The sequence below is a fragment of the Manacus vitellinus genome, unplaced genomic scaffold, assembly GCF_001715985.3.
Source record: "Manacus vitellinus isolate BGI_N305 unplaced genomic scaffold, ASM171598v3 scaffold_30_pilon, whole genome shotgun sequence".
NCBI classification, from domain to species: domain Eukaryota; kingdom Metazoa; phylum Chordata; class Aves; order Passeriformes; family Pipridae; genus Manacus; species Manacus vitellinus.
Window position 1 is genome coordinate 6240722 of NW_021940291.1, and position 14862 is coordinate 6255583.

The 14862-nt window shown below is 41.6% G+C and overlaps 1 protein-coding gene across 1 annotated transcript in view; it reads left to right on the forward strand.

The window, feature by feature from the left end:
* SWAP70 (switching B cell complex subunit SWAP70) overlaps window positions 1-14862 on the forward strand; it is a 37114-nt gene that overhangs the window by 10691 nt on the left and 11561 nt on the right. The window contains exons 3-6 of the mRNA XM_029961034.1: window positions 1883-2056; window positions 10960-11187; window positions 14244-14390; window positions 14652-14760. Of these exons, the coding sequence (XP_029816894.1) occupies window positions 1883-2056; window positions 10960-11187; window positions 14244-14390; window positions 14652-14760 (658 nt within the window). The remainder of the gene's footprint in view (window positions 1-1882; window positions 2057-10959; window positions 11188-14243; window positions 14391-14651; window positions 14761-14862) is intronic.

Below are 14862 nucleotides of genomic sequence, written 5' to 3' on the forward strand. Positions count from 1 at the left end.
TGATACAAAACTGTTAAAATAAATCTTATTAACTTACCTGTTGATACAAAACTGTTGAAATAAATCTTATATATTTTCATACACCGATTATTTAGCGTCGCTTCGCTTTAATCCACCCCAAAGGAATTTTTGATAAAACCTGAGTTACCCCCCCCCTCTCTTTTCCTGGGGCGGGTCGTAACAGTGACCCAACTGTGGCCTTCCAGTACCTGAAGGGAACTTACAGGAAAGATGGGACAAGACTATTTGCAAGAGCACGTAGTGACAGAACAAGGGGAATGGCTTCAAACTGAAAGAGAGTAGGTTTAGATCACATATTAGGAAAAAAATTCCTTACTATGAGGGTGGTGAGGCACTGGAACAGGTTTCCCAGACAGGTTGTGGATGCCCCATCCCTGGCAATGTTCAAGGCCAGGTTGGATGAGACTCTATGAGTAACTTGGTCTAGTGGAAGGTGTCCCTGCCCTCGGCATGGAGGTTGGAACTAGATGATCTTCAAGGTCCCCTTCAAACCCAAACCTTTCTGTAATTCTGTGATTCTATGATTCTATGATTCCTGTGTGAACAAGATGGATGCTGAAGCAGCTGTAGCAGCTGTGGCTCCTACAACTTGCACCTCATTCACAGGACAGTTCCAACCTGGAGCCAGCCTCTTGCATCAGCACTGACGCTGGTGGCCTGCTCTGCAAGCATGCAAAGTCTATGGTTTTCTTTCATAGGCTCACTTTTATGCCTGGAAACTGTTCTGTAAAGTGCTTCTTGGCATAGGGTCGGTTTCTAGTTTATTTCTGTCTTTTTTTCTTTTTTTTCCCTCCACCCACATCAGTTCAGTGACTTCCTTAGTCTGTGTTTGACTTGGCCACTGTGGCTCACCCTCCACTATATCTGACCACTTACCAGATGGATAGGAAATCATACAGTTGGCATTGGTGTTCTTGAAGCATCTGAGATGCATGCTCTGGTCTGTCATAAGAAAATATCACTGACCATTACTGGTGCCCATTACCACAGGAGATACAAGAACATGTTTCTTAGACGTTTTCCAAAATCTCAAAGAGACTTCCATTATAGTGCAAAACATACCTTTATCAGTTACATGTTGGCAAAGAAATATCATGGCTAAGCTGTAGAGAGAGGATAAATAATTTACTCTATAACATAAATGAGGGTTTAGAAAGAAAACAGAGGGCATTATAGCTCTTGCATATGCAAATAATTCACTGATCAGTATGTGCAGTTGCTAGGTATAATAAAGGATAATGAAAACAGGAAGCATTTTATTATCAGTGAGGTGAAGATTTGCAAGTCTGAGAAAAGGGGAAGGTTTTAAGTGGATTAGCATTTGAGAAAAATGGCTCTATGTTGATGAATATCCTACAAGAGTTACGTTTGAGTAACGTGAAGTGGAAAAACATATTAGAGGTCTTTCCCAGCTGTTGTTCCAATGTTGCCTTTAGCATATCCACGTGTAGTTTTGGCTGTGCTGGTTTCCAGATTTGCTATATACAATCTCAGTAACTCAGCACAATAGAAGGGCAGTGGGAACTAAGACGGTTCTGAAGATGGTTTGGAAGCTAAAGCTAATGTGCCAGAGGAGATGCAGAATGCAATGTAGCCTCCTTCCCATGAAGTCAGGGTGCTATTAACTCAACTAGAAATTGGAGGTTGGATGTTAATTTTGCTGGAAAAAACTCCTTATTTGACTCCACGCAAAAAGTCAGACTAGGCTGCTACAGACTAGGCTCTTTTTGGACCTTGGTGGTTCTTGCAAACTTGAATTTTCTCGCTGCTTTTTGTATCCTGTTAAACTTTGTCTGTCTGCTATTCTGTGTCATTCGTGCATATCAATCTTTTTTGTTGTTGTTCAATTTCTTCTTTTTAGGTTCAAGGAAACTTTGACAAAGTTGAATTCAACAGGATGTGCTGGACTCTCTGTGCTAAAAAGAACCTCTCTAAAAGTCCTTTGCTGATTAGTGATGAAGATGCATTTAAAGTGTGGGTTATTTTTAACTTCTTATCAGAGGACAAATACCCTTTAATCATTGTACCTGAGGAGGTAAGAAACAAAAACTTAAGCTGTTTAACACCAGTTTGCTTAATGTCCCAGTTGAACTATGTTAGTTTTCTATTCTTTAGATATTTAAGAGAAAATATTGTTTAATATAAAACTTTTATTCCCCCTCTTTTAATAATGTAAGGCCTTGGGTGCATTTTTCTTGTCTTCCAGGGTGCATATATGGGGATTTCCACAGGATACTTTAGATGTTGATAGCTCTGTGCTGCTTGTCCTCAGTAAATAGCTTATTTTGCTTTTTGTGAGGACCGACTGGTGCTGGGGACACAAGCTCCTGTACCAGCACTCAGAGCTGGTGAGGTTCTTGCTCCACTCACGAGTAGTTCATGGATGTGATCTTTAATCACTGTGCTTGCTTATAGGTAGTTAAAATTTTGCACAGCCAGTACCTCAGTGTGATTTTGAAAAAAAAAATTCCCCCCTCTTTTCTGTGTTACCGTGACTTGCAAGATGAGTCTTCAGTCTCATGTCACCCTCCTGATGAAAAGGAGACATACTGACTTTTCTGATGATGTCTGTTTCTGATCAAAACCAGCCACCACCTGAACACTTTTGCTTGAAATGGCTAAAGGAATAATAGCACAGAGATGTCTATATACTTTAAGTTCATGAACAAGTATCAGCAGTGCTCAGATAGGTATTTTAACCCTAAAGCAAGATTTCAGTATCTCTACTATTCTCCCCTTTGGGAAGGGTGGGGAAAGAAGCGGAAAGATCAGAACTGCAGGCATAAATAATCCCTTGCAAAACCACGTACAGGAATCCCAGGGGTTTGCAGTTTAGCACTGGAGTACTGAATAATAAATATTTGCAAATTGTTGAACAGCCAGAGATCAAAACAGTGTGATTAACATGCCACTAACAACATAACCGTTGGACTCCAAGGTGTTGTGCCAAACCATAAAGTACAGATAACTTGCCTGTCAAAATAAACTGCTCAGTTTTGCTTTCTTACTCACTTTTTAGCAGGAGACTTTCATTCTGTGCAGCGTTTCTGGTTTTGCCAGTCTAGCCCCTGCCAGGGCCCTACCTGGCATGCTATATTCCCATGGGAAATGGGACAGTCTTCTTGCTTGCTTTCCTGTTTTTGATGTTGGTTCTGGGAGATAGGGATCATGGTTCTGAAAGGTAGGACAGCTCCTTTCTTAGTGTTGCCAGATTTGGCTTTGGTAGAAGGTCAGAGCCACTAATAAATGTGAAAACTGAGACTCAAATGCAGGCCTTTGACTTGTCAAGTCTGTTCCCCACTGTGCAGCCTGCCTTACCTATGGGCATACGTTTCACATCTCCCAAACTGCTGGCATGGTTAAAAGCTTCAGACCTGCCAGCTCTGGGGTGTTGCTCCTTGCTCCCCCTCCACAAGCAAGCCCCAGATTCGAGCTGCCTCCTGTAGCTGATGCCAGGTGATGACAATGTGTCTGTGTGTTGGCAGATGGGCTGCGGAGTCGGCTCCCAGCCAAGGTTTTTCATATTTCCAGATTTCATATCTGCTGTTGTTTACTTTCCTTACCACCCTTAATGGGCAGGGTTAACCTGTATTGCTCTTCTACTTGGATTATTTTTCAAATTCTCAGTGTGGATCTGTGTCTGCATCTCTTTGATTGCAGCAGGATTTAAATTGTGCAATCTGTTTAAAGGGAGCTTACGGGAGCCTGACTGACAAAGAAAGGCTGCTCTGTTCTTATCTTATACAATGCCTGTATTCACTCCACCTTCTGCCTCAGACCACACAGGTAATGTAATCAACCACTGGAGGAATGCTGGCTGTTGAAAACACTCCTTTCTGGTTTGCACTGATCCTCCATCAGGTTCTCTGTGCTTCTGGAAAATTCCACATTTACTCATGCACCCTTTACACAAAATTCCAAAAGTAAAGATGCAAAGTCTCAATTTCAGTCAGTTTTGCTTTTTCTCTGCGTGACCTTTCGTGTCTGCCTTTTTTTACAAAATGGCTTGCAAAATCCCCTCATGTGTACAGTGAGGGGATTTTTGCAAAGTGAAAAGAGAGGAGAAGGGCAATGGAAGCACCACTGTCATATTGATGTTTTGCTGAGGGCAATGTGAGCCACTCATGTGTGACTACAGCTTCCCACCCAGGGAGCAGGCTTTCCTTCCCTGCCTGGCTGTTGCCCTTATCGTTGGCTGAGAATATTGCAACATACAATTTACTGCAGTTTCTGGCTTGGAGTCCTTTGTGTGGTATCCGGCTGTTTCCCCTCTTCCCTCCCTTCCACTTTTGGGGATTTTTTTTTTCCCACTTTATAGGTAACTAAGAAACTTGCTGCATATACTTTCAGGTTGGAAGGGTGATCCCTTGAAGATTTTTGCCTCCTGTCTTGTGGATGGCAAGACTTAGGTCTCCAGTGAATGTATTAACACAATTTCATATAGCTAAAAGGATGCCTTTTCTTCTTCCTTACAGGAACTGCTCTTTGGGACATGCTCAGGAGTCTGAATTTCCTCTTTTTTTTTTTTAATTTTTAAAATGAGATAAGTGGTTTCTGCAGTCATTTCATATCTCATATCTGGAAAATTCTCCATTTTGAGTACAGTTTTCCCTTCTTTGCACTGGCCTGATGAAATGTTGAAGCTGCTATCCTTCCTTCTTGCCCACGTCATGAACTTCTGCATTAGTGCTGCAGGGCTGGGCCTTTCATAATTAGACAGCTGATTGTGGTGGGGCTGTCACCCCCATCTGCAAAGTGTTAAGTCTTGATTCCTTGCTGAGGTGTTGAACAGGCTGCAGCCATTCCCAGAGAAGGGAAAGCAGGCTACTTTGGAAAGGTTTCTGAGGTGCAGGATGAGAACAGCTTTAGAAAGAGCAAAGTAAGGAAAGAAGTTATCAAGAGAGAATTTGAAAGCAGTGGAGATGTGACACAAGGGCCAGAAATTTCTTGTTTAGCAGAGGCCAGGCTGAAAGCCAGAGGCACTAACTGGCCTGTGCTCTTCACCTGCCCTGGAAGGAGAGATGTCAGCCCTGCACTTAAGGGAAATAAGGTTAGTAAAATCCAGCATGGGGCGTGCAATTGTGGCATGTGACTTCAAGCTTGAGAGGATCCCTCTATGTTATGGAGAGAAGTCAGATAACAAAGAGGCAGGAGCTGGTGGTTACACAGGGCACTGGGCTCAGTTGGTAATGGCCTTAGACCCCAGTGTCACTTCTGCTGGGTACTGGTGGGCAGCACTTTGGAAAGCTGGAAAGGAGCAGAAATCCATGAATGTTTGTTTTGCAAAGATGCTCATGTGCCAAGCAAATGGTATCAAGTCTGAAAGCTCCCTCTCCTTTCAAATAAGAGGCCTTGGTAGGCAGTGAAACACTCCTGTGAACTGTCTATGTGGTATTTCAAAAAGATACAGGTGAACTGGAGGAAAACAATGCTGTATTTTGTTTGCTGTAGTGAAAACTAGTCCTGATGGACAGCTTTCAGTGTTGATACAATTCCTGGCTAACAGCAGAACTGCCTTCTGGTGCAGTGGGCAAAGCTCTACCAAGCAGTTATCCTGTTAACACTCCCAGAAAACTGGGAGCCAGGTGGGAGCTCCTTCCCTTCCCCACAGCTGGTCTTTTCCATTAGATCATCTGAGATGCAGACATCCAAGTGTGTGTTTCCTTCAGCTCTTGCAGGCATTACCTCTCCCATGAGAAGGATTAAATAAAGATGGAGAGAACTGAAGCCATAAGAGGCAAAATACTCTGTTTTGTCATGAGCTTTCCTTACAACTCGCCTCTTAGTTGTTACAGACTCATCTGTGTGCCTTGGGATTGTTTAACCAGACGTTTTCTGTTTTATAAAAAGGTTTCCGAACACTTCCCCTTTCTTGTTTTTGGACATGTGACTGCAGCCTTGGGAATGCTTTGTCGCCTGAAAGCTGTGGTCTGTGGTTTAGCTGTGTTTCTGGGCCATCCCTCATGGTGAAACTCAACAGATATGTCCACTGCAAGCTGCATACCCTGTGTTGTAATCCAGCGTTCACACAACTGGTTTCAAATAAGCCAAACGTATTTGCCGTCTTTGCTTTTTAAGCCTGGCTTCATGAGGAAAGATTTGTGCAGTCATTTTTCACTTGTCCTTTAGCCTTCAACCGTATTAACACATGGCATTTCTAATCCTCCTAAGAGGACCAAACCTTGTGTGGTTTTCTGTGCATTTCCAAAGGAGATGATGTTTTTTAGCCTGAGAAGGTGAAAGTCTGAAGGTGTCTGGTGGTGATTCTTCTGGAAGCATTTCTTGCAGAAAAGGTTATTTTGTGACCATGTTTGCTTCCTTGTTCTGCATTCTAGTATCAGAAACTGAAACAGTAATGAAGTACTGGGAATTGACTCTTGCCCCTTCAGAAATAACTCCAAAACTGATACAGAAAGAATGTGTGGGGTTTTAATTGACCCATGATCTCTACTAGTTGATGTCAATGCTTAGAAAGATTTTTAGTCCCTTACAACTTGCATCAGTTCTTTCCCTTTCACTACCCTTTTCCTGGATTGCTGCAGGAAAAAGACAGTTTTCAGCTTATGCAGCAGGTTGTTTTTTTGGATTGGCCTCTATTATACTACTTAATGCTGATTTAATTTTGAAAAAAAGAAAGAAGGTGGTGGCTTACAGTGGATAATGAACATGGTTATGCTGGTGAAAAGGAAGAAATAAGTATTTGACTGAAATGTAACTGATGTTCTGTTGGGATGAAAAAAAGGGGTTGTTGATGACTGTGAAAGGGGATACGATTGCTTTCATGTGTCTTGCCCCATAACATGTGCTTCTACAGAATTTTGTACTTTGTGAGTAGACTTTGGATGTCTGCTCTGTTAATATCACAAAGGTTATTTGAATATTATAAACCAGAACAGCCTCGTCTGCTGTGCTCTGCTGAGCATGAAGGCCTCCTTGGCATTATTTTTTCTTATTCTGAGAGACCCACTTGTATATCAGAAAAATATGTGAAACATCTATGATACTTCATTCCCCATGGAGGATAGTGCCAGGAATACCTGGAAAAGAAATAGGTACTGAAATATGGGGAAAAGAAAGTGCCCTCTGAAAGAAGATACCAAACAGGCTGCATAGCTCATGTTAGAGTTCTGTTCTTTATATTATTTTTGCCTTCTCTTGTCAAAATTCTGGCTGAAAAGTTTCTGTTGATTTGAGATGGAAGCTGTTTTTCATACTGTGGAGCCAGTTGGTCCATACTGGTGTATGTAGTGGTGTGTAGAACTCCCATGTATTTTTACACCTATCTCTGGAAGTAGGGTCTATTCAGAATAGCAGGAAAAGCTGCTTCACTTTTGCTTTTCAACACTGCTTTTTAACTACAAGAGTAGGTTACATATGAGACAAGAGACTTAATTTGTCAGTTATTTGCTGTGTTGACATGTGTCTGTGAAGGGGGGGAAATGCCATTTGCCCCGAGGTTCCTCATTTGAGCACATAATGAATGGTCTCTATTTGCTTTCACACTGATGCAACTTATTTCTTTATATTTGCCTCAGACTTTCATATTCATACTGCAGTGCAACAGGCACTGTTGATGTTGAGCAGATATGTTAAATTTTTTGTGGGGATGCTGGTTAGCCATGTACTTAAGTAAAGGCAAGATAAAGCTTGAAACGTAGTTGTTTGGGTATTTTTAATTTTAGAAATTGAATTGTAAGATGCACAGGTAATTTTTCAGTTTCAAATAAGAGTTAATGTATTTTAAAATAATGAGATATTTTATGTACTTTAGTGGGATTATAGGATATTTGTGGTCATGTTAGTGACTTGTAGGTAGGGGGTTAGCAGACTTAAGTGTTTAATTCTATGAATCAAAATAAGATAAAATGTGTACCAATTACATTAAAGGCAAGGATGTATTGGCTTATTTTTAGTGTATTATATGATAATGTATACTAGCCAAGAGTTTTGCATTGCTTTATTTCCAGACCATTAGTTTGATACACATTTTATTCATATGGCTTGAGCAAAAATTAGAAAAAATTTATTCAGGTATGCTCTTTTTTTCTGTGTGTATTCTATTGTCAGCAAGTGAGTCCTAGTACTTTGAGATAATTAACCAAAGGAATTTCAGAGCTGCATGCCTCAAGCAGTGTAAGAGGTTGTGAAATCTTGGAACAATACATTTTAAAGTTAAAAAAATCATTGAAACTTAGGAACTTTAAAAAATATTATTACTGTCTAGCATTTTGGTAGGTATATTATCTACATAATTAAGCCTGGGTTATTTTAGCTTTCCTTCCAGCTAAAGTCCAGGATTGTAGTTCAGAAATGATGCTGCTCAGAGGGAATGAGCTGAGTGGCAGGAACAAAAGTGGGTAAAAAAGTTACTCCTGCATTGATGCCAAAGCTTGTTCCAGCTCATCAGATCCAGGTTTTAGGAGGTTTGTTTTGAAACAACTTTGCAGTGCTCCTGTTCTTGCATGCCGTGAAGGCTTTTTTGTGTTGGTTTTTTTTTCTATGAAACTTGTCTGGAATAGGAAGTAAGCTGCTTCCTGCCCTTAACCGAATTCTGAGGATTTATGGTAGCTGATGCTCGTAAGTCCTGAATTAGTTTTTTAACTTGAGGGTTTAGGAGAGTGAAAATCAGCAAAGCATATTTTAAAGATTTTGCATTCGAATGTCACTTTTGCAGAGGCCTCTGTTAGCTGAAATGAAAAACAATGCTCTCCACAACTTCTGGACCCACTGTGGAGGCATATTCTGTGCCTAGCTGGCCTGTTTTCTAAGGCAGATTTAACAAGGAGGATATGACAGCCACGTCTTGGAGGTGTATGCACTTCCCGCTCCTTCAGCAGAGCGGGAACTTTCCTCCTGGCAGTGCAGCAGCTTGCTGTAGCTTCTCCATTTTGCTGTAGCATGAGCCCATGTGCTACCAGAGCAGGGGCTGTGAGACCAAGAGCAGTGACTGAGCTGAAATAGTAAGAAAACCCAACTTCTCTGTAGGGTGAATTTGGTAATTTACTGCTTCACCAGATACGTGTTCCACTACGCGTTTGAGTGTTTGCTGATCATAGATGTGAGGGAAAGGGAGGCATTTGCTTGTACCGGTTGCAAGGGAGAGAAGCAGCCACAAAATTAGTATGTGTGCTGCATCAAAACCTTGGGAGTCCTTGTGGTGAAATGTGCTGGGGGACAAAAACACTTCTTTATTTCCTTGTACTCCGAAATCTCTTGTGTAGAGACGGCTGGGTGCTCCAAAGCCTATTAGACCAGCTGAAAGGTGACTCTGAGCTGTAGCCAGAAAGTTAATGTGTTCTGTGGCGAAAACATCCTCTGGCTCTCTTGGCCAGGGTTTTTCTTACCTATGGGAGAAATTACAGTGGGTTTTTAAGCAGTGCCGAGGAAGAGAGGTGAACCACCACTGGTGATTAGAAAACTGAAGTCCTGGAAATCATTTGGTTTCACCACTTTTCAGTGAGGCATGTTCGTGAGATCATAATGGGATTCACAGTCTTAAGTCACTCAGTGTTTCCAAAACCATAGCTAAAGTAGATAAACTGAAAGTGGAGCAGACTGTCCTGAAGGGCTGACCATCAGAAAAGCAGCACTTGAGCAAATCCATGTTTTTTCCACATGTACAGAGAGAACGTGAAAGGATCCTGTTGCTTTCTCTCCCCGCCTCCACTGGGCAGTGGCAGTTCCCACAGTTCCCACCCCGTCGCATCCCTCATGCCTGCAGAGCAGTGGGGCAGCCAGGATCCAGGATGAGCCCTTCCCTGTGGCTTTGTGTACCAACCCACCAGGAGGTGGTTCTGTGTTGGGCTCGTGGTGGCTGAAGAGCCAACCCTTGGGGGACCTGCTGCTTCCCTGTCCCTGCAGTGCCTGGTGTGGGATTACTGGGCACCTTCTCCCGAGGCTTTCCCCTTGGGAGGGTTTCCTGTCTGCCTTGTCTGGTTCCCTGCAAAGCTGGAGAGGAAATGCAGTGAACCATCACCCAAAATAGCAAAAGGCTTGGTCTGTCTTCAAAACTGGGCTAAGTGCTGTAATTGGTATCCTGCTATTCTAAGTCACAGAAACTCAGAAGCATGGCTTTTACTTTGCTGTGCAGAGGTCTTTCTAGAAAGGTCCTCGCTGGTTATTTTGTTTAAAGAGCAATTAAAAGCATTTTGCATGTACTCAAAGCTGTAGATGGGCTTAATTTAAAATACTGTGAATGAACAATGATGAGTTTAAAACCACGATAAAAATCCAGACAAAGCTAGAATCCGAGCCTTCTTTCCCTCTTTTTCATTCTTGTGTTTGTTTTGACTAGTGTTATTGGTGTTATTATCCTGTGTATAGTAATGCTTACAGAAAGATGAAAGATTAAAGGAGAAGGAGAGCTTGTTTTCTAAACAATAAAAACGGACATGAAAAATTTCTATCTCTCTTGATACCTCTGCCAAGATTGTGTCCAGGGATGGAGTACTTGAGAGCTAGAGAAGAAGGGTCAGGTGAAGACTAAGGTATGTGATCATACCTTGGTAGTTTTTGATTTCTCTTCATGTCCAAATTGCCATATTTTCTTATTTTTTTCCTACTTTGTTTTCTTTTTGTCTTACAAGAATATTTTCTGAAACTTCTTGCTTTCTCACGCTTCAGTCATCACAGTTTGGAAGCTGTTGCAGGGAAGGTCCCTTGTGTTCTGTAGGAATCTGATATGTTAAATGAGGCTGTCAGGTTCAATTCTTTGTTTTACTATGAGGAGAGTAGTTGTGGGATGGGCTTGGCAGTCAAGAGTTCAACTGAGACAGGAGCTTAAAACCTTTGATAATTAAACCACCTACGCTTAAGGGCCTACATGTAAGTGTAGGAGTCTTGCTGTCATGTCTCTGGAGAAGCTTAGTTTACAGCTCTGCAACACTTGACTTCCAGGCCTGCTGAAAATGATTGATTTCTGTTTGTACTTCTGTACAGATTGAATATTTACTTAAAAAAATCACCGAAGCGATGGGAGCAGGCTGGCAGCAAGAGCAGTTTGACCACTACAAGATTGCCCTCAACACCAGTCGAGAGGGTCTCTCTGCGTGGGAGCTGATTGACCTCATCGGAAGTGGGCAGTTCAGTAAAGGCATGGACCGACAGACCGTGTCCATGGCCATCAATGAAGTCTTTAATGAGCTCATATTAGATGTACTCAAACAGGTAAGAACCACAGAGAACTGGTATTTTAAAGCAACAATTTATTGGGTAATTAGAAAATGCTCAGTTTATACCGGAGTTTTTTCACCCAGTGAATAATGAGCAGGAGGAAATCAGATAAATTACATGTAAGAGTTCTTTAATGTGTTTATTTTTATAAAGGAGAAATTGTGCTGCTGTTCAGATTGTTGTAGTTGTTGCAGTATTATGAATGAGTTGCTTGTTGGGAGAGCTTGTTTCTACAAAGTGAAAGAAGTGGGCTCTGACTTGAAATATGGCCTTTTTTATGCTACTATCAGCTGCTTGTTAGTTGACAGAATAGCTGCAACACGCTTCAACTGGTGACAGCTCTTCAGTCTTTGAGAATGCTTTCTGTTGTTTCAGTTACGTTGCAGGAAATACAGTTGTGCTGGTGATAACCTCTGTGTTCAAACTAGGGGGTCTGGACAAGGATTTTGCTCCAGATGAAAGATCTGCTTTTAAGTTGCCCCACTTCAACAGGGCAAAGAGTTGTGGAAGAGCTCCAGAGCACTCTCCCTTCTTGTTCTGCTTTGCAGGCTACGTGACTGACAACTTGCTTACCTGCACTCAAACACAAGAAGTCATGCTGGCCTTTATTAGCAAACTTTCTTTCTTCAGATTTCCAGTGGCTGGATTATCAGTTTAGGAATGTCTTTGAAAACTGCATTTCTTTCATGGGACGTAAAAACATCACAGGAACCTGAGGGGTCACAGCAGAGTTTACCTAGAGAGCTCTTTAAAATTGACTTCTACCTGGCAAAGAATTTTTTTCATCCTTGATTTCTTGGTGAGGAGAGAAACAAAGGCTTTCTTGGCAGGCTTTCCTAAGCTGTTCTGAAGAAGTCATCAGAAAGTCTTGGCACAGGAAATTCTTTCAGAATATCCACAGAACAATGCAAAAATCTATTTTTGTTAACTGCTGGTTGCCTGTTGGAGGTGAGGGCTGGGGACACACACACACACACATAGTCAGTTGAGGGCAAAATGAAGTCATTCTGCTTTTTGATACCATGAAAATAAAATAACCAGTGTCAGATCAGTCCTTCTTGAAACTTCTGAGGAAGTCAGATTTCTTTTCAGTTTTGATACTGCACTTTGTGTGTTCCTTCCCCCCCCCTTTTTTTTTTTAACTGTCTCCTTTCTTTCCTCTCTTGGTGCCAAGGCCTCTTACTCAAGGATGTCTGCATGCCTTTGAATGGTTGCTTGACACTTAAAAATAGTTTGTGTCAAGGTTTGGCCCAGCATCTCCTGGAGAGTCACTGGGCCAGTGGAGAACAGAGTTCCCTGTGTGTCTTCTGGATGTGGTTCAGTCACAGCCTGTATCCTGATGCCTTGTTGATTCACAGACCTGTCCTGTTTATTGTAGTAATCATGTGATTACTTGAAGCTATTAATTAATGACACATAGTATTGTAGCCAAGTGTTGTGCTGCCCCTTTTACTGTACACATTCTGGATCTCCAAGGCTTATGGAGGGCGGCAGTGTTAATTAAATTTATAACACTTAATTTTCTGAGAGATGTGTCCGTGTGACAGTTGGTGTGAAAAAGCTCCAGCTTTTCAGGAGCTCTCAATGGGCTTTTGGAAGATGAGAAGCAGCTGATACGCTGAAATAATAGGTAAAGATTTTGCAGAAATTTGCGGGGGAAAATATCAGTCTGACTTGGCTTTGAAACCAAATCCGGTATGTCAGGAAGGGAAAAATACCTGGTTATGACTTAGACTGTGCAAAGCATGAGAGATTGAAGCTGCAAGAGTCCTTCACATGGCCTTGCACCCACCCAGACCTCACACCCGAGTATGGAGGCGGCAAACAAAGCCGTTTCTCTGTGCATTCCTGTTTGGAGCAAGGGGGTGGGGTGGCACATGGGAATAGGCATGGCCTTGGCTCTGGACATGCTTAAGTGGTTAGAAGAGCTGAGTACAGATAAGATGTATGTGTAGGGAGTTGTTTGGTTTGTTTTTTAAACAAAAACGCTTCTCCAATGGTACTGAATTTTTTTTCCCCTTCAGACCTGCACAGAAAGATACCTTTGGCTTAAATGTGCCACATTTGCTTGTATCAAAACTTGTTACAGATGAAAACCATTACAGAAAAAATGTCCCTTGGTCTCCTTTCCAACTTTTCCATCTCTTAATCTGGAATACTTTGATTATACTTTTTGTATGGCTTGTTCATAGCTATATTGGTGTTTCAGTTTCATAACTGCACTTAGTATTACTGCTTATATTTTAGATATGTTAATATTCAGTAGAGGCAAACTTGTATGATTTGGTCATGATAGCAGCCCTATTTATTGTAATTATGGAAGACTGTAATTTTTATTCTTTTATTTTTGTAGAGCTCAGTGGCAAAGTATAGGCTTCTCTTTCTTCTTTTGAAGTAGTGTTGGTAAGGCTTGCAAATGTTTTTCTCGTATAAGAAGCTGAGTGGACCATCTTTCAAGGAAAATAAAATACTGTGAGGGAAATCTTGACATTGTTTAAGTTTCTCTGACATACTCATTGAAGTCTCCTGTATGGGATCACTTCTTCAGTGGGATGCAGCTGCAGGAGTGTGTTGGCAGGGCAAAGCCACTCCCAGGACAGAGGTGCTTCTGCTTTGTCCATGGGAATATCCCATACCTGGCTGGATTTACGGTGCATGGATGCAGGCCCACATCAGTCACTGGGGCGAGCACCCACACAGGACTGACTGTTTGTATGAGCTGCCATCGAAGTGTCACAGGTGAATCTCAGTGATGGCAAATGTCTCTGCTTCAATGAAGACAATTAAATAGTGAAGGTCATCAAAGAGGACCAAAGACACATAATAATGAATTGGTAATGACATAATGATTGTTCTGGACAGAACAATTCCCCCTCACGGGCTGAAGAGCTAGCAGTGTGCTGGTATTAGGAATGGAGCGTGTAGATGAAATGTCTGGGGCCATGAGGTGACTTTTCCATGTGCTCTATTGGGCCTTTACACCACATAACCAAAAGACCAGGTGGCTAAACAGAGGTCAGGTATTTCAGCTGATGTGTTGCTTTTAACAGGGCTATATGTTGAAAAAAGGTCACAAAAGGAAAAATTGGATGGAACGATGGTTTGTGCTAAAACCCAATATTATTTCCTACTACGTAAGTGAAGATTTAAAGGACAAGAAGGGAGACATCATACTGGATGGCAACTGTTGTGTAGAGGTAAAACCACTCCAAAAATTAAGTATGTCTCTAAAGATAAGAATTAATCCTTTTTTTTTGTGTGCGGGATTGACTCCTTATATCTTTTATTAACAGAGCTTTTTAAACTTTATAGAAAAAGAATTCATAAACACCCTTTTAATAAAGGCTCTTAGTGCTGGTATTTACAGCTCTGTGGCTCACATAACTGCATACACGGAGCTTTACTGTATAACTGGATTTCAGTATTTGCAAGGCTAATCCTTTTGTTACCCATTCTAGGCCTTGCCTGACAGAGATGGAAAGAAATGCCTTTTTCTCATAAAATGTCTTGATAAAACCTTTGAAATCAGTGCCTCTGATAAGAAGAAGAAGCAGGAATGGATTCAAGGTGAGTATGTGCAGCAATTAAATATTTGGAGTTGAGCTTTCCCTCTTTACCTGCAGCATGTGTTTCATTGCACCAAAGTCAGACGTATGATGAATGATTACA